General features: G+C 44.7%; 1 protein-coding gene across 1 annotated transcript in view; it reads right to left on the minus strand.

Moving 5' to 3' along the window:
• Window positions 1-4,737: 4,737 nt before the first annotated feature.
• Window positions 4,738-23,187, minus strand: part of FBXO24 (F-box protein 24) — a 61,022-nt gene continuing 42,572 nt past the window's right edge. Inside the window, 4 exon segments of the mRNA XM_073580477.1 lie at window positions 4,738-5,155; window positions 5,157-5,562; window positions 7,054-7,280; window positions 7,384-7,570. Of these exon segments, the coding sequence (XP_073436578.1) occupies window positions 4,738-5,155; window positions 5,157-5,562; window positions 7,054-7,280; window positions 7,384-7,570 (1,238 nt within the window).

Here is a 23,187-nt window from a genome sequence, read left to right on the forward strand (position 1 = left end):
CCCATAGTCCCGTGCCCATATACCCGTTATACATATCCTCCATCCCATAGTCCGGTGCCCATATGCTCATCACACATCCTCCATTCCATAGTCAACCATTATGACATCATAATGAGCGGCGGCAGGGCTTGCAACCTTTGAAGACATCAGCGTCACCATGGCAACCATTGTGACATCATAATGAGGGGCGGGGCTTGGCGCGCACACACTGCTTCACCAGTATGCAAATAGGGGCATTGTGACATCACAATGAGGGGCGGGGCTTGACGCGCACACACTTTTTCCCCCAGTATGTAGATAGGGGCGAAATTGTTTGGTGAATTGGAAAGTGCGGGGTTAAAATTTCGCCTCACAACATAGCTTAGGACGCTCTCGGGGTCCAGACGTGCGACTGTGCCAAATTTTGTGGCTGTAGCTGCGACGGTGCGGATGCCTATCCCGGACATACAAACATACACATACACACATACACACTTTGAGCTTTATATTTTATATATATATATATATATATATATATATATATATATATATTTATTTTTTTTTTTTTCATTACACAGCCATATGAGGGCTTGTTTTATATATGACGAGTTGTAATTTTGAAATATACCGTATTTTTTGGATTATAAGGCGTACTTTTTCTCCCCAAATTTGGTTGGAAAAGTAGTAATGCGTCTTATAATGCAGATATAACTTACCAGCCGCTGTGGACCAGGGTCCTAGGGTTGCTGCTGGAGGAGGCAAGAGTGGCACTTGCTGCAGGCTGGGATGAGGGGATGCTCCGATGTGCGTCGCTGCGGGTGAAAATGGCTGCAGTGCTCTGTGATGCGGGGGGGCTCTGCCGGCATTTTGTGAAAGCCTGGAGCCCTCTGCACATCCATTACTGCGAGAAAATGGCACCTGGGGGCAACGCATGCTCAGAATGAGATCTCTGCACCCGAGTTCTTGTTGCCGAGATCTCAATATGTGCATGTGCTGCGCCTGGCGGCCATTTCCCCGAAGGCCACCGCATCACAGTAATGGATGTGCAGGGGGCTTTGGGCTTTCACAAAATGCCGGCAAAGCCCCCCACACCACAGCCATTTTTACCCCCAGCGGCACATATCGCAACACCGCCTCATCCCAGCCTACAGCAACACACCACTCTTGCTTCATCCAGCATCAACCCTGGGATGCCGCTTCACCGCAGCCACCATCTCCAGTAAGCAATAAGACGCATATATTATAAGAGGCACCACCATTTTTTTCCCATTTTTCTCCTCAAAATTTGGGGTGTGTCTTATAATCTGGTGCATCTCACAATCTGCAAAATATGGTACCATTCCCAGTTTGCAGTACATTATTTGGTAATGGAAAAAAAATGGAAAATAAAATTTCAAGTGAGGAGAAATTGTGTTTTTTTTATGCAGTAAATAAGACGTGGCAAAAATAATTCTCCAAGTTGGCACAATTATGGCCATGCTATACACACATATACAGTATATTCACAGCAGTAACATATAATGTACACATCAGTAGTAGTAATACAGCAGTCTATATACATTATATAGGTGCAACCTCTGTATATACATCAAAAAAGTTTTCATCTTGGGACTCGCCTAAATCCCTGAGATGGGAGGGAGGATGAAGAGGTGAGGCGGGTCCTGTCCAGCGTCAGTGGTGAAGAGGAGAGGATCCTGCTGGAAATGGTGAGTGTTCTCTGATGCTGGTCCAAGCAGGCCAGCATCACACACAGATGGGGGTGCCCTCTGTGCACCGCGGCGGCCTTTTGAAATCTCTAACTTTGCCCTGACAAGGGCAGCAGCCACGCGCATGCACAAACGAGGGCCGCGGTATTCACCACAAAGTGGGCCGCTGGCCCTTTAAATTTTCTGTGTGAAAGACCTATGTGCACACTGTCTAGTTGCACCCGCTGACAAGGGCTGCAGTGGCCCGTGTTTGTGCTCAAGCACCTCTGTGGCCGTGGCCCTTGTCAGCGCGTGCAACTAAACAGCACGTGCAGATAGGTCCTTCACACACAAGATTTAAAGGGCCGTAGGCCCACTTTGTGGTGGGGACCTGCCGGCCCACCGGGCATCTGGCCGCTTCGGCAGATTCTCAATCCGGGCCTGATCACATTTGACCTCCTATTATTTTGAAAAGTAAAGTAACTAATATCAGTCTAAATCAGGGGTGCACAACCTGCATCCCAAATCAGTTTACTAAAGTCGGAACAAAAAGGAACTATTTTTAAAAATTATGTTCAAACTTTGAAAGTTTGAAAACTATTTATTCTATAACTGGTATACATAACTGTGTTTAGAGTGGTGAACATACAGCTTGCGTAGATCTTGTGCTCAGGCTTTATGGCTGCTTTTTGATGGGCCTGTGAGCAGACCTCCACAATATCCAGGAAGTTCAGTCTCTTGGCTTAGCTGGTCAGGTAAAGGAGGGGCAGACAGGTGAATCATCTGGGTGCATTGGAGCAGTGTGGTAGTGTGCTCTCCAAGCAGGACAAACAAATGAGATGTTCTGAAACAACTGCTGGTGTTCCAAAAGGAATGGATCCTCCTTCTCCTTACTGTGTGGTACAGGTATCTCACTTGTCACATGCTCATCAGTAGCATCTTGAGTTCTGATTTTTAGTGGTGATGTCATTTTCCCTGATTCTACTTCTGCCCAATTAATTGAAGTGAAAAAGTCATACTCACGTATGTTTCCTTTTATTCCTAAACTCAGAGACTTGTCCTTACAAAGGAGACCCAGTACCAAGTCTACAATTGTAGGGTTAAAGTTTCTCGGTCATCAATCATGTCAATGATTGTTGTGAACATCCCTAGAGGTCCTGGGATGGCGACCAAACCATTGATAATTATGCCTAAATTAAACCAGTCTTCTGCAGCAAGATATGGTTCGCCAATAATTTATTCCAGTGCAGTGGTCCCATCAAAGTCTCCTTCATTTGTTATTCTGATTGACAATCCAAAATCTGTGATTTTAATATGGCCTTGGCTGGTTAACAGGATGTTTTGTACTTCAGATCTCTGTGAATGATGCCGTTGGAGTGGAGGAATTGTATTCCACACACTATCTCTGCCACTAGAAATTGTACGATGCAGAGGCTTAGCGGTGCTCTCTCTTCAACCACGTCTAGGAGGGTCCTGCCAGTGACTAGCTCCATGAAATAGTAGAGGTAGATGTTAGTATAAAAAGCTCCATAGCCGTGAGCTAAAAAGATGCTCTTGTGAGTCATCTGCAGGATTTTGCTTTCTGCTATTACTTCTTCATTCCATTCCATAGCTTTTTTTTAATAACTGCTTTTACGGCAACATACTCTTTTTGAATGGTCTCTGTTGCCAGCATCACCAACCCATTGCAACCTGATCCAAGAACATGATGATAAGTGAATTTGTCCACTGTTAATGGCACTGTGGTTATTTCTCCTTCTTCTGAGGTCTTTGTATGAGAATGTTCAGTATCTAGTTTTGCCTTTTTCATTCACACTAGATATTGTTCATCAGATGTAATGCTGGATCCGCTCTCTATGTAGGGCCTTTTTATGCCACCTTGGTGCGTCACTGTTGCTTTTTCTTCATTACACGCAACAGGTTCGTCAATTGATTTTTCCTCTGTTGCATTTTCTATTGTTGGGTTTTCAGCAGGTGCACTATTGTCTTCTACTTCCCATTCGCGAGATCCACTCTGATTTTCGGGGGTGTCTCTTGAATTCTTGCATCCCAACAGTTGCCTTCCTCTTTTTATTGTGGAGGCTTCCATCTTCCTTATGTATCCTACTAACCTTCTCCACTGGTTCTGCAGTCCTTGAAGAAGGGAGTGTCTTTTCAGCAGATGAGTAGCAGTTTCAGATTTGCTCACCTGATGGCTGCATCCTTCCTTTGGATCCTCTATGTCAGGACCTGTTGGTGTTTCCTTCTCTCCACTATTACTCTCGCCTTTTGAAGATGTTGTTTGTTTTTTTTCTTCTTCTACAACACCACATGTTGAGTCATAGACATCCACAAGGCGCTAGTAGAAAAGAGACAAAAGAAAATCGCAAGTAGCAAGCATTAGTAGCAAGCTAGCTGCAGCAATATCTTTCCTCACCAAGCTGCTGAGGAAAAGCACTAATGGTTCTAATGGTCACTGTGCTGCTACTGGTATCATCATCATCATTGTGATGTCATCATCATTGTGATGTCATCCGTGCAGCCATAGGCAGGTCACATTTGTCATTCGCCAAGTTTCAACCGGTTTGATCTGGTTTAATCTGGCATTTTGTATGCTGACAAACACAAGTTATTAACACTAAAATAAAATGGACTTGCTGCCAATAGAATATGAAGAGCGATTTCTTGAAGCATTGGATCTACTCATCTTTTATTGAGAATATTTTAAATGGGCTCATACACAAAGCAGTTTTTGTCTCCTCACCAAATCCTTCATCATCTGCCTAAAGATATTAATGGAACACTTCGGTCAAAACCAATTATTAGGCGTGACATGGTGGTGGTATCTGTCCCCTAGTTTTTACATCCTGATATTTCCTCTTGCTACATATTTATCAGGTTAATTTATGAACGGGCACCTCGTATGAAAATCTACTACATTATTACAGGTACTTAAGACTGATCAGTATTTGTGTTTATATGTCTGAATCATAGCGTGAGTATTTACATTTTTTGTCATTTTATTTCTCAGCTACCTCCTTGGTGCTGTGGTTGGTGGCTGTCTGTCTGGCCCGTCCTGCCCAGTCTCGGCTGTTCACTCTATCATTCCCAGTGCGTCCAACAGGCACTCCTTCTGATACTCCGGCAGGGCTAAGTGGCCCATGAAGTTCTTGGTCTTGGCCACACTTTCATGGACATTGATGTAGCAGCGTAGCTGGTTCAGACACTGCTCCCAGGCCTGCACCAACGGCCCGTCCTCCTCCCCGCTGCTGCCCGGAAGGTCACAATGCGTGATGTTGTCCTCGGTGTCGTAACTGCACATGATATACCGACAGTTCCTGGTAGGGGAGATACGGCGGGCATACGCCGGAACCTTCAAAAGCAACTTGACAAAATAGGGGGTTCCATTTGGCCATCCAGGGAGGCGGCCCCCGGCACCACATCCGCATCCATGCACTTCCTTCAAAGAATCCATGGAGGATATTAGGACCAGAGTGTGGTGGAGGCCACAAAATGTCAATTGGGTTCTTGTAATAGGGGATCTGGCAGGGGTCTCCCCTGTCGATCTTGTCACCAGTGCCCAGTTGTCCAAAGCGGTTGTTTCCTTGCATAAATATTCTCCCAAATTCATCCACTAATGCCAGGTGATTAAACCCCAGCGAGCAGAGCGCCACCTTGCTGGGCAAAGTTATCGGTCGTGGCTTCTGCATTTCTTGAGAGCCAAACCCATGGAGGGTTCCAAATAAATCCCTGCAGACGGCCAGAGAGTGAACCTCCAGGAAAGCGGCACCCTCATCTGTGACGTACAGGGCGCTGCTCTGGTGGCTATACATCTGGGTTACGGACCTTGTGGCTGGGTCGCTGGAAGTTTCCTTTATGCTCAGCTGGGTGGTGTATGATCGAGGCTGGTCAAGGGAAAGTTCATTGATGGTGATAAAAAAGAAGAAGCGGGCGGCACCGCTGTTACCGTGCTAGGATCCGTGGCTTGCAGCAGGCGGTGAGCTCACATGGAGGATTCCCGGGTGCTTGACCTCATAACAAATCACTGAGCACCTGTCTGTTTTACTTGTTAGTTATACAGCGGCAGAGGTAGGAGGAGTGACTGGATGACATGATTTGCTTAAGAATCCGTCATTTCCCCCTGCACTTTGACCCGTGGAAGCGCTCGAGTAGCGCGAAACGGCCGTTGTCAGCCATTTGACACTCTTGTTATCACATCCCCGACGTGACATGTAATTATGTGTCAATAAGTCTTCACTATTATCTCGCAGAGTGCGACCTTTTTTCTTTGGAAACCACAAGTGATTTGTTATGAGGTCAAGCACCCGGGAATCCTCCATGTGAGCTCACCGCCTGCTGCAAGCCATGGATCCTAGCACGGTAACAGCGGTGTCGCCCGCTTCTTCTTTTTTATTACTATAGCACTGGTTTCTGGACTGAGCAAGCTTTGTTACTGGATCTAAAGAGTGGATTATATAGACGTTGCATATATAGCAGTTTGACCATGTCGGTAGACATGGAAGCGGACACAGCCACATTGGGAATGAGCTTACAGGCTGGTCGGGAGGATGTTGATAAATATTTTAAAGAGTGTGAAACGTGACGAAGTGCAGACATTAAGCACTAAAGCTTTGGAATTTAAATTGATGAATCTGGCTGAAAGAGAGACAAAATTATTTTGGACTAACAATTCATTGAAGTCCTACATTGATTGTGGACGTGTACCCCGTGGATTGAGAGTGTGGAAGGAAATTTCCGAGTTTAGGAGTGATGCTTCCTTTCGTACGGAATGGGAAAACATCCTACTAAAATGTTCACAAGATTTATTGCAATTAGTCCTGGCCACCAATTTGCGCAATTATGATACAGTTAAAGAGGAATTAACAAAATCACAAGAAGAGTTAAAATCAAGACTGACGGATAATCAGTGGCTTACATTGAATAAAAAAATGGACAGTAAATTGTTACCGATGCAGGCAGAGATTAAATTAAGGAAACGAGACAAATTTTTACGTGATAAAAATGATTTTTTGAATGGTCAGATATTCAGCTGGAATAAGCAACGAATGAATGCACATACTGGACAATCAGGAAAAGGGAAATATAAGCGCCATTTCCACAAACAGAATATGTGTGTGTTTTTTTTTTTATATGTTTGCACTGAGCACCTGTCTGTTTTACTTGTTAGTTATACAGCGGCTGAGGTAGGAGGAGTGACTGGATGACATGATTTGCTTAAGAATCCGTCATTTCCCCCTGCACTTTGACCCGTGGAAGCGCTCAAGTAGCGCGAAACGGCCGTTGTCAGCCATTTGACACTCTTGTTATCACATCCCCGACGTGACATGTAATTATGTGTCAATAAATCTTCACTATTATCTCGCAGAGTGCGACCTTTTTTCTTTGGAAACCTCATTGATGGTGATGCTGAGAACCTTCCCAGTCTCTGTCAGCAGCCATAGTTTCCTCTCCTCCTCTGCGCCCGGCAGTGAGATCTTCTTGATGTTCATGGACGGGTGGAAAGACATCTTGAAGACGCACGTTTCAGAGGGTGGGATGTAGATCTCCACGCAGTCACATCGTCTGGAGACCTTCTCGTTGTCAAGGACCTCTCGAGAGGCGAGGAAGTACAGATATCTGCAGTCGACGGCGCTGCTCTTCGAGTCACAGGTGAAAGTGCAGGATGACCTGTCTCCTCCAGTTTGTGGCCTCCGTCTCGAGTGGTTGGATCTTCTGGTACCGGCTCCTCCAGGATTTCCAGCTGTTCCACACCCGGTGCAAAAAGTGATACGTCTCCCCGAGGTGCATCACATCCCGTACCGAGAGGAAGGAGATAATGTGCTCCACCAGCTTCGGGGATAGGTCTTGCAGGGTGATGTTCCTTCTTCCAGGATTCGGCAGTCGCTCCAGACGTTGTTTCTTTAACTCTGCGGAGCGGCCGCGGATGTGACTGGCCTGCTACATATTTATCAGGTTAACATCTAGTGGCTGCTGTCTCTATGTCTCCATTTCTTTCAGGCTAGTTTTTTAGTCTACATTATATTCAATGTGTCTCTTTAAAAGGGAACCTTTTAGTATTTGAAGGGAACCTTTCAGGTCAACTTGTGCTCAGATCTACCAGCAGAATGGCATAGAGCAGTCAGAGGCTTAGCTCTTGTTTTGGTTTGGGGGAGGGCAAACTTTTGAAGGGGTCTCCAAATGTCACCAAACAGCACAGTGAGTATCTGTAGCCCTATATACAGGCCCACTCACTGATTCCAATATTGTAGATGCCTGTGATGCTAATTAGTGGACATACCTTGATTTAACATGTCCCTTTTGTCACATTATTTTCAGAGGTACCATCATTTCTGTCCGGGTCTATTTCAAGAGTTTAATTTTTTTTAAATTCTGTGGAAGCATGATTGAAAAGCATTGTCTGACATTGCATTTGTTCCTTTTCGTAGATTTTTTTTACTTATTCTTACTTTTGTCAGTTTTAAGTTATTTCTGTGACCATTGTGGGTTTGTCTGTCATTAAACGAGGGGTACCAACAATTTTGACCACGTGTGTAAGAGATAACAGTACAGTTATAGAGGGTGACTTACAGATGACATTCTTTCTGATGGAATCATTCACTTTTTACGCTTTTCCGTCTGGCCCAGACTGACATGACTCCTCCAGCCAGGACTCAGCTGCAGAGATTCCAACACAGACATTTCACGTCTCATATTTTCATCATCATCACCATCTATCCTCAACCTGCACAAACTCCTCATCCTGCTGATACCCCATTACTGAGCTGCTGCCGTATATAACCCTATTACTGCACCTGCTGTGTGGTTCTGTCTACCCTCTTAATTCTAAAGCAACCCTCTAGAATATAGTAATGCCGGAAGGAAGTGCCCTAGAAAACAGTGCCCACATTTTGTCCCCATATAAAGTAATAATCCTCACTGTGTGCCCCTGACAGTCACAGTAACCTGAGTTCCACTATAACAATAAGTGCCCACTTTACATTTAATAATGTCCCGAGTCTCCCCCCTGTACAGCTCTTCTATACACACTATGATGCTCTCTTATACACAGTCTAATACCCCCTCACTGTATGTATACTGAACCCTTAGTATCCCCAATCTGTTTGATGGTTTCAACACTGTATGATGGCCCCCTCACTGTAATCCCCACCCTGTTTGATGGCCCCAAAGATAGCTTCCATATAGTATAATGCTCCCCACATAGGACTCCATATATTATAATGCAGGCCCCCATAGCCAGACTCTATGGTATAATGCAGCCACCCATAGGCAGACTCTATATAGTATAATGCAGCCCCCATAGGCAGAATCTATCGTATAATGCACTCCCACATAGGCAAACTCCATATAGTATAATGCACTCCCAATAGGCACACTCTACATTGTATAATGCAGCCCCCAATAGGCAGATTCTAAATTGTATAATGCACTCCCCATCGGCAGACTCTATATTCTATAATTCGGCCCCCCATAGAGCAGACTAATATAGTAGTAGTGACGTCATCACGACCCCTGTCAGTGTCTGCGTCAGGGACGTCAGACACCGAGAGGGGGATGACAAGAGAGGAAGTGTAACGCTCCCAGTCTCATCAGTGCGGTCAGCTGTATCAGCATCCAGCCGATACAATTGAACTTGTGATGACTGGTGGTGGGGGCCTCCTTCCCAGAGCCATAACTTGTTTATTTTTCTGCCCACTTAACCGTATGAGGGCTTGTTTTCTATGGGACAAGTTGTACTTTTGAATGACACCATTCATTCAAGCACATAATGTACTGTAAAGCGGGAAAAGAAATTCCAAGTGCCTTGAAATTGCAAAAAATGTCCAATTTAGTTTTATTTTCAATGTTTAGTATATGGTAAAATTGACCTCTTGATATGATTACATACATTTAAAAAAAAATCTATACAATGTTGGTAATTGGTTCAAAAACAAATTTGGAATGTTGTTTAAAAAAAAAAAATCTATATTTTGCTGCCATTTTCCGACACCCATAACATTTTTATTTGTTGGGATCTGGGGCTGTGCAAGGTTTTTTTTTTTACTCCCTGAACTTACTTATATTACTTACTACATGCTGTGCAGTATAATGTGTAAATATATATAAACGGTATATGTATGTGAGCAAACTGCATATACTGTATATAAACTGAATGTTTCTGTGTGTATATACTTTATATACAGTGGGGAAAAAAAGTATTTAGTCAGTCAGCAATAGTGCAAGTTCCACCACTTAAAAAGATGAGAGGCGTCTGTAATTTACATCATGGGTAGACCTCAACTATGGGAGACAAAGGCTAGTTTCACACTTGCTTTTTTTTGCAGCGCGTTTTTCCCGCAAAAAAACGCATTGAAAAAACGCATACAAAAGCATACAACTGCTGCGTTTTTTTTTCAAGCATTTTTATGAGCATGCATGAAAAAAACGCAGCGTTTTTATGCGTTTGTATGCGTTTTTAGTGCGTTTTTACCGCGTTTGCGTTTTTTTCCAACATTAGGTGGCCCCTCACACTAACCCAAACCATGACTTTACTAACCCTAACCCTAACCCTAACCCTGACCCTAACCCTTAACCAAATCATACTTAACCCTAACCCAAACCCTAAACCCTAACTAACCCTAACCCTGACCCTAACTCTGACCCTAACCCTAACCCTGACCCTAACCCTTAACCAAACCATACTTAACCCTAACCCTGACCCTAACCCTTAACCAAACCATACTTAACCCTAACCCTGACCCTAACCCTAACCCTGACCCTAACCCTTAACAAAACCATACTTAACCCTAACCCTGACCCTAACCCTAACCCTGACCCTAACCCTTAACCAAACCATACTTAACCCTAACCCTGACACAAACCCCAACCCTAACCCTGACCCTGACCCTAACCCTAAACCCCCTTAACTAACCCTAACTCTAACCCAAACCCCTAAATTCCATGGTTAACAAAAAAAACGCATGTGCAAAAAAACGCATACATGAGCATGCCAGTGCGCACATATGCACATCCATAGGCTATAATGGCCATTTTTAGCGCAAAACGTGCGCATATGTGCGCATGCGCTTTTTTGCAGGGCCAAAAAATGCAACATGCTGCGTCTGGAAAATACAAACGCACACCCCAAAAAAACGCAGCGCATGAAAATCGCATACATGCGCTTACCAGCGCGCAGGTATGCGCACCCATGTTAAATATAGGGGAAAAAACGCATGCGCACATATGCGTTTTTTTCCAGCGCTAAAAAACGCAAATGTGAAACCAGCCAAACTGAGAAAAAAAAAATCCAGAAAATCACATTGTCTGTTTTTTTTTCATTTTATTTGCATATTATGGTGGAAAATAAGTATTTGGTCAGAAACAAGCAATCAAGATTTCTGGCTCTCACAGACCTGTAACTTCTTCTTTAAGAGTCTCCTCTTTCCTCCACTCATTACCTGTAGTAATGGCACCTGTTTAAACTTGTTATCAGTATAAAAAGACACCTGTGCACACCCTCAAACAGTCTGACTCCAAACTCCACTATGGTGAAGACCAAAGAGCTGTCAAAGGACACCAGAAACAAAATTGTAGCCCTGCACCAGGCTGGGAAGACTGAATCTGCAATAGCCAACCAGCTTGGAGTGAAGAAATCAACTGTGGGAGCAATAATTAGAAAATGGAAGACATACAAGACCACTGATAATCTCCCTCGATCTGGTGCTCCACGCAAAATCCCACCCCGTGGGGTCAGAATGATCACAAGAACGGTGAGCAAAAATCCCAGAACCACGCGGGGGGACCTAGTGAATGAACTGCAGAGAGCTGGGACCAATGTAACAAGGCCTACCATAAGTAACACACTACGCCACCATGGACTCAGATCCTGCAGTGCCAGACGTGTCCCACTGCTTAAGGCTGTACATGTCCAGGCCCATCTGAAGTTTGCTAGAGAGCATTTGGATGATCCAGAGGAGTTTTGGGAGAATGTCCTATGGTCTGATGAAACCAAACTGGAACTGTTTGGTAGAAACACAACTTGTCGTGTTTGGAGGAAAAAGAATACTGAGTTGCATCCATCAAACACCATACCTATTGTAAAGCATGGTGGTGGAAACATCATGCTTTGGGGCTGTTTCTCTGCAAAGGGGCCAGGACAACTGATCCGGGTACATGAAAGAATGAATGGGACCATGTATCGTGAGATTTTGAGTGCAAACCTCCTTCCATCAGCAAGGGCATTGAAGATGAAACGTGGCTGGGTCTTTCAACATGACAATGATCCAAAGCACACCGCCAGGGCAACGAAGGAGTGGCTTCGTAAGAAGCATTTCAAGGTCCTGGAGTGGCCTAGCCAGTCTCCAGATCTCAACCCTATAGAAAACCTTTGGAGGGAGTTGAAAGTCCGTGTTGCCAAGGGAAAAGCCAAAAACATCACTGCTCTAGAGGAGATCTGCATGGAGGAATGGGCCAACATACCAACAACAGTGTGTGGCAACCTTGTGAAAAGGTTTGACCTCTGTCATTGCCAACAAAGGATATATCACAAAGTATTGAGATGAAATTTTGTTTCTGACCAAATACTTATTTTCCACCATAATATGCAAATAAAATGAAAAAAAAAACAGACAATGTGATTTTCTGGATTTTTTTTTCTCAGTTTGTCTCCCATAGTTGAGGTCTACCTATGATGTAAATTACAGACGCCTCTCATCTTTTTAAGTGGTGGAACTTGCACTATTGCTGACTGACTAAATACTTTTTTTCCCCACTGTATGTGTTTTGCACACTGTATGTGCCTATATATTATTCATTTTTTTATAGCACACTGTATATAATTTATATTGTGTATGTTTCTATATTTATTAAGTATATATGATGCGTGTTCATGTATAGTGTATACCTGTGTATATGTGCTGCATATATAGTTCTGTAATTGTAATGTCGCCATAATAGTGATCAGTAGTTTACCATATGTCTAATGCCTGTGTCTTACATTAGGGCCTGTTCACACTGTCTTTCTTTACTGCTCCCGGTGCGTTCTGACTGAATTCCCTATAGAGCCATAGATTGCAATGACAGGAATAGAGCTCAAATCAATTCCACATGTGATGTTTTTTTCTGAACGTGTCTGTCTGTTCCAACAGCCACAGAAAAGTGGACACTTTTAGATGAAAAAACACAGACTCTGAGGGTAGGTGCACACGATCAGTAGTCGCTGTAGGTCGGACACTGTGTACTTGTGCAGGGTCCAGATGTTACAGCATAGTGGATAAGATCTCAAGAAATCCCATGCCCACTTTGCATCCACAGACGACTGCAGATCACCCACAGAGACGGACATGTGGCGCGTTTTTCCAGATCACAACATGTCATCTATTTATCTTGCGGAGACGCGATAATTTGAATCCGTACAATGTATTGGATGCAGTATATCCGCACGGCTCAGTGACCACATGTGGAGTCACCTGCGTTCAATAGCCAGCTGCGGACATGTGCTGCATCTAGAGTTGAGCGAAACAGGTCGGTCAAATTCATAAGTCGCCGACTTTCGCTAAAGTCGGGTTTCGCCGATCAAACCCGACCACAGCGTGAGGTCGGCCATGAGGTCGCCGACCCGTAATGCTTCCAGCGCCTTTTCTTAGCCAATCATCAAGGACGCACACTGTGGGCATCGCGATGACATGGGCAGCGACCACCACCATCTTAGAGAAGGGCATTCGTGTGATTGGCTTCCTTTTTGTGGCATCACAGTGGCTATAAAAGCCCTGACCGCCGACTGCCATTTTACTTCTGCCGATCTTAGCATAGGGAGAGGTTGCTGCCGCTGATTCTCAATAGGGAGAGCATTAGGCAACAAAGAAAAAAAATCTGTGCTTCTTCTGAAAGGAAAGGTTGCAGGATTTGGGAATGTTTAGTTTGCAAAAGAGAAGACTGAGAGGAGACTTAATAGCTGTTTACAAATATCTAAAGGGCTGTCACATTGTAGAAGGATCAACTTTATTCTCATTTGCACAAGGAAAGACTAGGCTGCACTTCAGGCTGCCACGAGAAGTGGTGAGTTCTCCTTCAATGGAAGTCTTCAAACAGAGGCTGGACAGACATCTGACTGGGATGATTTAGCGAATCCTGCTTTGAGCAGGGGGTTGGACCAGATGGCCCAGGAGGTCCCTTCCAACTCTACGATTCTATGATTTCAACTGTACTGTTAGTGTGCAGTGACAGGGGAGGATTTTTGTGTGTGCAGCAGCGCTGGTGGTTATTAGGCTGCCTTATAAGGCTACCTGATAGCTGCATTGCTGTGTGCACACTGCTGCCATAGCCCTTGCAAAACTCACACACATACCTTGCCTGGCTCACACTTTGAACCTGGTGGTGCAGTGCTTCCTAAATAATTATCCGGAGTTAACAGCCCTGCTCCATAAGATGCGAAGACTGTGCTCGCACATCCGTCACTCGCCCGTACACTCCAGTCCTATGCAGAAGCTGCAGCAATTGCTCAAGATCCCCATGCACCGCCTAATCATAGACGTTGCAACAAGGTGGAACTCCACCCTGCACATGGTTGAGAGACTGTGCGAACAGAGGCAGGCTGAAATGCATTTGTGGGAGGATATACAGGCAGGCAGTTTGAGGGCAGACATGGAGTTGTCGGGTGTGCAGTGGTCAAAGCTGAAAGACCTCTGTAAAGTCCTTCAGTGTTTTGAGGAATGCTCACGGCTGGTAAGCGCAGACGACGCCATTATAAGCATGAGCAGCCCACTTATGCGTCTGCTCATGCAAAGTTTGAGGCACATTAAGGATCAGGCGTCTGCAGCGGAGGAGGAACCGGAGGAGGAGGAGGGAAGCCTTGATGACAGTCAGCCGTTGTCTGGTCAGGAAACTGTCCTGGACGAGGTGGAGGAAGAGGAGGATGAATATTTTGGGGAGGAGGATGCTTCTCAGGGGGCAAGAGAAAATGTTGGTGTGGCAAGGTCAGGTACAGGGTTTGTGCGTGACTGTAGGGATGTAGATTTGCCAGAAAGTGCTCCTCCACCCACCACTGCCAGTGCATCATTGACACCTGGAACATTGGCCCATATGTGTGATTATGCCTTGCGGATCCTAAAAAGGGACCCCCGCATTGCCAAAATGATAAAGGATGACGACTACTGGTTGGCCAGCATCCTTGATCCACACTATAAAGGCAAATTACACAACATCATGCCACAGGAGAACCTAGAGATAATATTGGCTAACAAACAAGCAACTCTGGTAAACCATTTGTTTGTGGCATTCCCAGCACACAGCAGCGGTGCTGGTTCTCCCACAAGTCGTAGTGGGCAAAATGGAAGAGGTGTTCGTGGTGCACACAGCCGAAGTGGTGTTGGAGACAGGGGTTTCATGACCATGTTGTGGACTGATTTCTCAAGTACCGCTCACACGACTGGTAATACTGCAAGTGACAGGAGACAGCAGTTGTCAACTATGGTTACAAACTACTTCTGCTGCCATATAGATGTTCTCCCTCACAGGTCATTCTCATTTGACTATTGGGCCTGTAAACTGGACACCTGGCCTGAATTGGCACAATATGCCTTACAGGAGCTCGCTTTCGCTGCTGCTAGTGTGCTATCTGAAAGAGTCTTTAGTGCTGCTGGATCAATCCTGACAGAAAAAAGGACCCGTCTGTTGACCCAAAATGTTGATGATCTAACCTTCATTAAAATGAACCATGCATGGGTTTCAAAGGATTTTGTCCCACCTTCCCCTGATGACACATAGGTTGCCAGAAATTTGGCTCGCTTTTGTCCTCCTCTTCCTCGGACTTGTCCAATTCCTCCATTTGCAGCTGCTGAATGTACAGCCTACACATCAACATGCCATTTTTAAACCTCCCTAACTGGGCTGCCCCCCCCCAAGGGTTGCTCTGAACAGTTGGGTGGGCCCACTCTTGGCCGACGGCACTGGCACAGGGCTCCTCATAGTACAATAAGTGTCTCTGATGGTGGGAGGGCTCACTCGCCATCAGACACGTCGGCATACTATGAGGGGCCCTGTGCCAGTACCGTCGCCCATGAGTGGGCCCTCCTGCTTGCTCATGGCCACAGCACTTGCAAGTTGCAATACTTACCTCTCCCTGCTCCACCGCTGTGTAGTCTGGGCAGTTAAATCCGTCACAGGAACGGCCACTACAAATTTGGTGAACTGATCGATGATGGTTAAGATGTAGCTCTGGCCTCTACCTTCAGATGATCAATGGCTACCATTTGTAATGGACGTCAACTCACAATCGGATGCAGTGGTGCTTTATGATCAGCTTTCACAGTTTTCCTAGTCACAGGCGTGTGACATTCCTGCCACCATTTTTCAATGTCTCCTCTCATGCCAATCCAATAGAGTCGCCTACGGCCTGTGGTTTCTGTCTTTTGCACTCCAAAGTGACCAGACACATCATGGTAGGCAGTGAGGGCCATGTTTACATCTCTCCCTGTGATCACAATTTGATGGAGATGGTAATGGTGATGGGATCCACGCTACTGCGATACAGCAATTTTTTCTTCACAAATAACCGTTTTCGCTGTCTCCACAGACAAAGTAATTGAGGGTCAGCATCGCCTCTGCGAAATCTACCGGGAGGTTTTCCCATGATTAGTAATTCCCAAATTTCTGCAAACACTCGACTTTCCGTCTGTACTTGTATCCATCTAGTTTCCAGTAGCGGAGAGTCTGGACTGGCTTACTGAGACTGAAATATATGCGAAGATTTAAAAGTACCCCAACAATGTATACTGATGTACGCTTCGAATACATTTCCCTTTTTCAACTTTTTTATATTCTGGTGTAATCCATACTGAGCCTGTGAGTGTCTGTGTCTGACTCTGGAAATATAGACGGAAATTTACAATTACCCCTAGACTGGATACACCTGGTATCTGCTGATACAATACCTTTGTTCTAAATTTTTTATTACGGTATAATCCATACTGAGGGAGCGTGTGTGGTTTCCTCCTTCTATATATACGGAGATAAAAATTTTACCCTATACTATATACAGCTTCTATCTTGTTATACAGTACCTTTGTTCGACATTTAGTATTACGGTCAAATCCATACTGAGTGAGCGTCTGAGGGTGACTACGGGAATATCTATACGGAGATTTAAATTGTACCCTATAATATATATATACTTGCTATCTTGTTATCCAGTACCTTTTTTTCAACATTTTGAATTATGGTCAAATCCAGACTGAGTGAACGTCTTAGGGTGACTCCGGAAATATATACCGAGATTTCAAATTTGCCCAAAACTGTATACAGCGCTACGCTTCTGATACAGTACCCTTTTTTGCTATTTAGATTCTGGTGTAATCCATAATGAGTCTGTGAACGTCTGTCTGTTACTCCGGAAATATATTTGGAGATTTAAGATTACACCAACACTGTATACAGCTGTATGCTTGTGATACATTACCCATTACATGATACATTTACTGCTTTTTATATTCTTGTCTAATCCATACTGGGCCTGAGAGCGTTTGTATCTGCCTCCTGAAATATATACGGAGATTCAGTATGTTTATACTATACTATATATACCTTGTGTCTGGTGATTTTGTACCCTTTTTCAACTTTTTATATTATTGTGTAATTCATACTGAGCCTGTGAGCATCTGTGTATGACTCATGTAATATATACGGAGATTTACAATTATCCCTAGACTGTATAGAGCTGTATGCTTCTGATACAGTACCATATATCTGCTGGTGTTTTGGGTACATTTTCACAAAAATTAGTAAGTGTGGTGGAAGAGGCCGTGGATGTGGGTGAGGGGGGCCAGCTGGTACTGATGGTGGTGGTGCATCTGCTGGTAGTGCCAAAAGCACAATAGCAGCTAAGGCAGGAAGTGTTGAACCTGCGTCATGGTCTGGCTCCAGAAGGCCTGTTAGGCTCCCTTTTCTGGTAGGTAAACTGCTTTTAAAGCCAGAGCATCAGGAACTGTTTTTGCCTTAAATTGCTGAAACAGCCTCCAGCTCTATCGCCTCCTCTTCTGAAGTTTCAAAAAATGCATGCACTGAGTCATCAGTGCAGGCTTCTGGTCAGGAGCAACCCCTTTCCTTGGGTCCTTCACCCACACCAAAAGTAAAGGATGTGGCAGCCCACACTTCAGATTACTCCATGGAGCTCTTTTCACATACCATGCCTGTGTTCATTCTAAATGGGGCACATTATATATGAAGCATTATTTGGGCCCATAAGACACTGAAGCATCATCCATGAGGCCGATCATATACTGGAGCATTCCAAATGGAGGACATCAGACACTGGAGCAGCATTTACGGGGCCCATTATACACTAGAGCATTAGAAATGGGGCTCATTATATATGGAGCATTATTTGGGCCCATAAGACACTGGAGCATCATCCATGGGGCCCGTCATATACTGGAGCATTCTAAATGGGCCAGATCAGAAACTGGAGCAGCATCTATGGGGCTCATTATACACTGGAGCATTAGAAATGGGGCCCATTATATATGGAGCATTATTTAATAATAATATATAATAAATTTTATTTTTATAGCGCCGACATATTCCGCAGCACTTTACATTTCAGAGGGGATTTGTACAGACAATAGACATTACAGCATAACAATAATCACATACAGTAGATTATAACAAACAACAAGAGGAGTGAGGGCCCTGCTCGCAAGCTTACAGTCTATGAGGAAAGAGGGAGACACGAAAGGTGGGTGGTAACAGTTGCCCTGATTGTATGGACCAGCCATAATGTTAAGTGTGTAACAGTACAGACACAGAGGGCTAATGGATGCATAAAGCATGTGGGAACATGATGCTGGGAACCAGGTTATGGTAAAACTTTTGGCTCTGCCACACAGGGATAGGTTAGGTTAATGTGTTGAGGCGATAGGCCAGTCTGAATAAATGCGTTTTCAGGACACGCTTAAAATTGTGGGGATTGGGGACTAATCGTATTGACCTGGGAAGTGCATTCCAAAGAATTGGCGCGGCACGTGTAAAGTCTTGGAGACGGGAGTGGGAGGTTCTGACTATTGAGGATACTAACCTCAGGTCATCAGCAGAACGGAGGGCGCGGGTAGGGTGGTATACTGAAACAAGGGAGGAGATGTAGGGTGGTGCTGAGCCATGGAGGGCTTTGTGGGTGAGGGTAATAAGTTTATACTGAATTCTGGAGTGGATGGGTAGCCAGTGTAATGACTGGCACAAGGTAGAGGCATCGGTGTAACGATTGGTGAGGAATATGATCCTGGCTGCAGCATTCAAGACAGATTGGAGAGGGGAGAGTTTGGTAAGAGGGAGACCGATTAGAAGAGAGTTACAATAGTCGAGACGAGAATGAATAAGAGAAACAGTAAGAGTTTTTGCAGAGTCAAAAGTAAGAAAAGGTCGAATTCTAGAAATGTTTTTGAGGTGCAGATGACAAGAGCGAGCCAGTGATCGAATGTGGGGGGCAAAGGAAAGCTCGGAATCAAGTATGACCCCAAGACAGCGGGCATGTTGCTGGGGAGTAATAGTGGAACCACACACAGAAATAGCAATGTCGGGTATAGGTACATTAGTAGCGGGAGGAAACACCAGGAGTTCAGTCTTTGACAGGTTCAGTTTCAGATATAGTGAGGACATGATATTAGACACAGCGTTTAGACAATCGCCAGTGTTTTCTAGAAAGGCTGGCGTGATGTCAGGAGAAGAAGCGTATAATTGGGTGTCATCAGCATAGAGATGGTACTGGAAACCAAATCTACTGATTGTTTGACCAATAGGGGCAGTGTACAAGGAGAAGAGGAGGGGGCCTAGAACCGATCCTTGAGGAACCCCAACAGTAAGGGGAAGGTGAGAGGAGGAGGAACCGGCAAAAGAAACAGTAAAGGAGCGGTCGGAGAGATAGGAGGAGAACCAGGAGAGAACGGTGTCCTTGAGGCCAATGGAATGGAGCATAGTGAGGAGGAGCTGATGATCCACAGTGTCGAATGCTGCAGAGAGATCCAAGAGAATTAGCATGGAGTAATGACCATTTGATTTAGCTGTTAGCAGATCATTAGAGACTTTAGTGAGGGCAGTTTCGGTGGAGTGTAAAGAGCGGAAACCGGATTGGAGAGGGTCGAGAACAGAGTTTTCTGAGAGATAGCGGATAAGATGGGAGTGGACCAGGCGTTCCAGGAGTTTAGAGAAGAAGGGAAGATTAGAGACAGGTCTATAGTTAGCGGCACAGTTTTGGTCGAGGGATGGCTTTTTAAGTAGTGGATGTATGATGGCATGCTTAAATGAGGAGGGAAAAATACCAGAAGAGAGAGAGAGGTTAAATATTTTAGTTAGGTGAGGGGTGACAGCAGGGGAAAGGGACTGGAGGAGATGTGACGGAAGTGGGTCACTGGTGCAAGTAGTTGGGCGAGAAGATGCAAGGAGCCTGCTTACTTCTTCTGTGACTGGTTCAAAATCAGAGAGTGAGTTAGATGCAGTGGGGGAGGGAGGACAGTGCATGGTATGAGGGGATTTGGAGATAATTTCCTGTCGGATCTGGTCAATTTTTTCTTTGAAGTAATTGGCCAGATCGTCAGCTCGGAGCTCCGTGGTTGGGGCCTGTACTCTTGGATTGAGTAGAGAATGAAAAGTGTCAAAGAGACGTTTCGGGTTGTTGGACAGTGAGGTGATGAGGGTGTTGAAATAGGTTTGTTTGGAAAGGTGAAGGGCAGTGTTGTATGTTCTAAGCATAAACTTAAAATGGATGAAATCTTCGTGTAGATTGGATTTTCTCCACAGACGTTTGGCGCACCTGGAGCACCGCTGCAGGAAACGTGTTTGCACCGTGTGCCAGGGTTGTCGCCGTCTGTGTTGTGGTGTTCTATTTATAGGGGGTGCAAATTCATCCAGGGCACTTTGAAGTGTTTCATTGTAATGCTTCAATGCAGAATCAGGACATGAGAGGGAGGAGATAGGGGCCAATGAAGACTGCAAGTTCTTCAGAAGTTTCTGGGTGTTAATGGCCTGTATGTTTCTATAAGTCTGGACAGTGGGGGTGACCTGAGCAGCCTGGCAGTTCTTTATAGAGAATGAAAGAAGATTGTGGTCAGAGAGCGGGAGAGGGGAGTTTGCAAAATCATCCACTGCACAAAGCCGAGAGAAGACCAAGTCGAGGGAGTTTCCGTCTTCATGCGTTGGAGAATTAGTAAGCTGCGAAAGGCCAAATGAGGAGGTTAGAGATAAAAGGTGAGTAGCAGATGGGGAGAGGGGAAGAGCAATGGGGATGTTGAAATCTCCCATGATGAGGGTAGGGATGTCACAGGAGATAAAATGTGGAAGCCAAGTGGCAAAATGATCCAGGAACTGATGGGAGGGGCCGGGAGGACGATACACCACTGCCACTTGCATGGAGAAAGGGGTGTAGAGTCTGACGGCATGGACCTCAAAAGAAGGGAAGACAAGTGAGGGTACTTGAGGGATAACCTGAAAGGTACATTTTGGTGATAGGAGCAGACCAACGCCTCCACCAGCTCTATTGTCTGATCTTGGGGTATGAGAGAAGTGTAGCCCCCCGTATGAAAGAGCAGCAGCAGCGGTAGTATCTGACTGCTGGATCCAGGTTTCAGTAAGAGCCAGGAGGTTAAGAGAATTAGAAAGGAAGAAGTCATGAATGAAGGAGAGTTTGTTACACACTGAGCGAGAATTCCAAAGTGCACAATTAAGAGAGACAGATGGCATGCAGGGAATATTAATAAGATTAGAGGGGTTTCTGAGTGTAGCAGTGGGGGGGTTTGACTTTCTATAACATGGGGGACCAGGGTTGGGAGCAATGTCTCCTGCGACTAGGAGAAGGAGGATAGAAAGAGTGAGCAGATGGTTAAGTGATTTGTGAGAGCGTCTCTGGTGTTGAATGGTGGGACTGCCTGGATCCGTGCAATTTAACAATGTGAAAAGAGCGTGAGTGCTATACATAGGAGAGGAAAGAAGCGAGGGGCCAATATGGATGGAGTGTGGAGAGTTAATGCCAGGGCGGTGGATGTGTGTGAATGCAGCGGCCAGGATATAAATTACACAAATGCATATGGTATATATTTGTTGTACTCCAAATGTACGGGGAGTAGATGTATATAAATGTCTTACCTGTCTCCTGCCCTGTCTAACTGCCATGTTATAACTGCCAGAAGTACTTTGATACATGTACTTAGATTACATGTGCATAAATGCTCCCCCTAGCTATGTCTGAATATATAGGAGGTTAAGGCTAAGTGTTTTTTTTTTGTTTTTTTTTTGGCTCTCTCTTCTCGTTAATCAATCACACTAAATTGAGACACCAGGACCCAATAAAATGTTGTGGTCAAATAAACACATGTCCAGCACTACATGGATCATAAAGCACTTTGAAAAGTTTCTTGACCTCACAACATAAGGGGACAAGCAGAGTAAGTTGAAAAAAACTATATACCAGATATAAGTTTGCAGAGTTGAAAACACATAGATAGCATTCAGGATTAACTGCTTGCTGACATTGAATGGAGACACAGGAGTGGATTCAGAGCAGAGATTGGAAAAGCTGGTTACCAGATATAAGTTTGCAGAGTTGAAAACACATAGATAGCATTCAGGATTAACTGCTTGCTGACATTGAATGGAGACACAGGAGTGGATTCAGAGCAGAGATTGGAAAAGCTGGTTACCAGATATAAGTTTGCAGAGTTGAAAACACATAGATAGCATTCAGGATTAACTGCTTGCTGACATTGAATGGAGACACAGGAGTGGATTCAGAGCAGAGATTGGAAAAGCTGGTTACCAGATATAAGTTTGCAGAGTTGAAAACACATAGATAGCATTCAGGATTAACTGCTTGCTGACATTGAATGGAGACACAGGAGTGGATTCAGAGCAGAGATTGGAAAAGCTGGTTACCTGTATGAAGAGAATAGAGATGCGTGTCACATTCATCCATGTTATAACTGCCAGAAGTACTTTGATACATGTACTTTGATTACATGTGCATAAATGCCACCCCTGCATTTGGGCCCATAACACACTGGAGCATCATCCATGGAGACCATCATATAATGTAGCATTATGTGGAGCTCATCATATACTGTATGGAACATTATATGGGACCAATTATTCTGTATGAGTAATATATGGGGCTCATTAATCTGTATGGCGCACCATTTGGTGGCCATAGTACTGTATGGAGTAATATACTGTCCGTTTTTTGAGCTATTGTAGAATTTAAAATAGATATCAGTCATGTCATGTAAGAAGTGAAGTATTTTTCTTTGTACTATACCTATATTTCTGTGCCGTATCGGAGCATCATGAATTGTGGTATGTGTTAAAGGGGCGCACTGACACTCTTTGGCCCGGTGCACACGAAAACCTGGAGCCAGCCCTACCCCCCACAACTTTAGACGAATAACCCCCAGTTTTCAATGAGTAACTATTATTTTAAAGTAATTAAGGTTGACAAGCTTAAGTAATAAGAATTGTTGTTGGCATTGAAATGGTCACTGTAAGTGTGTTTACTGTCCTCCACTCCCTGACGACT

The sequence above is a fragment of the Dendrobates tinctorius genome, unplaced genomic scaffold (genome assembly GCF_039654945.1).
Source record: "Dendrobates tinctorius isolate UK_male_01 unplaced genomic scaffold, ASM3965494v1 ptg000065l, whole genome shotgun sequence".
Classification (NCBI taxonomy): Eukaryota; Metazoa; Chordata; class Amphibia; order Anura; family Dendrobatidae; genus Dendrobates; species Dendrobates tinctorius.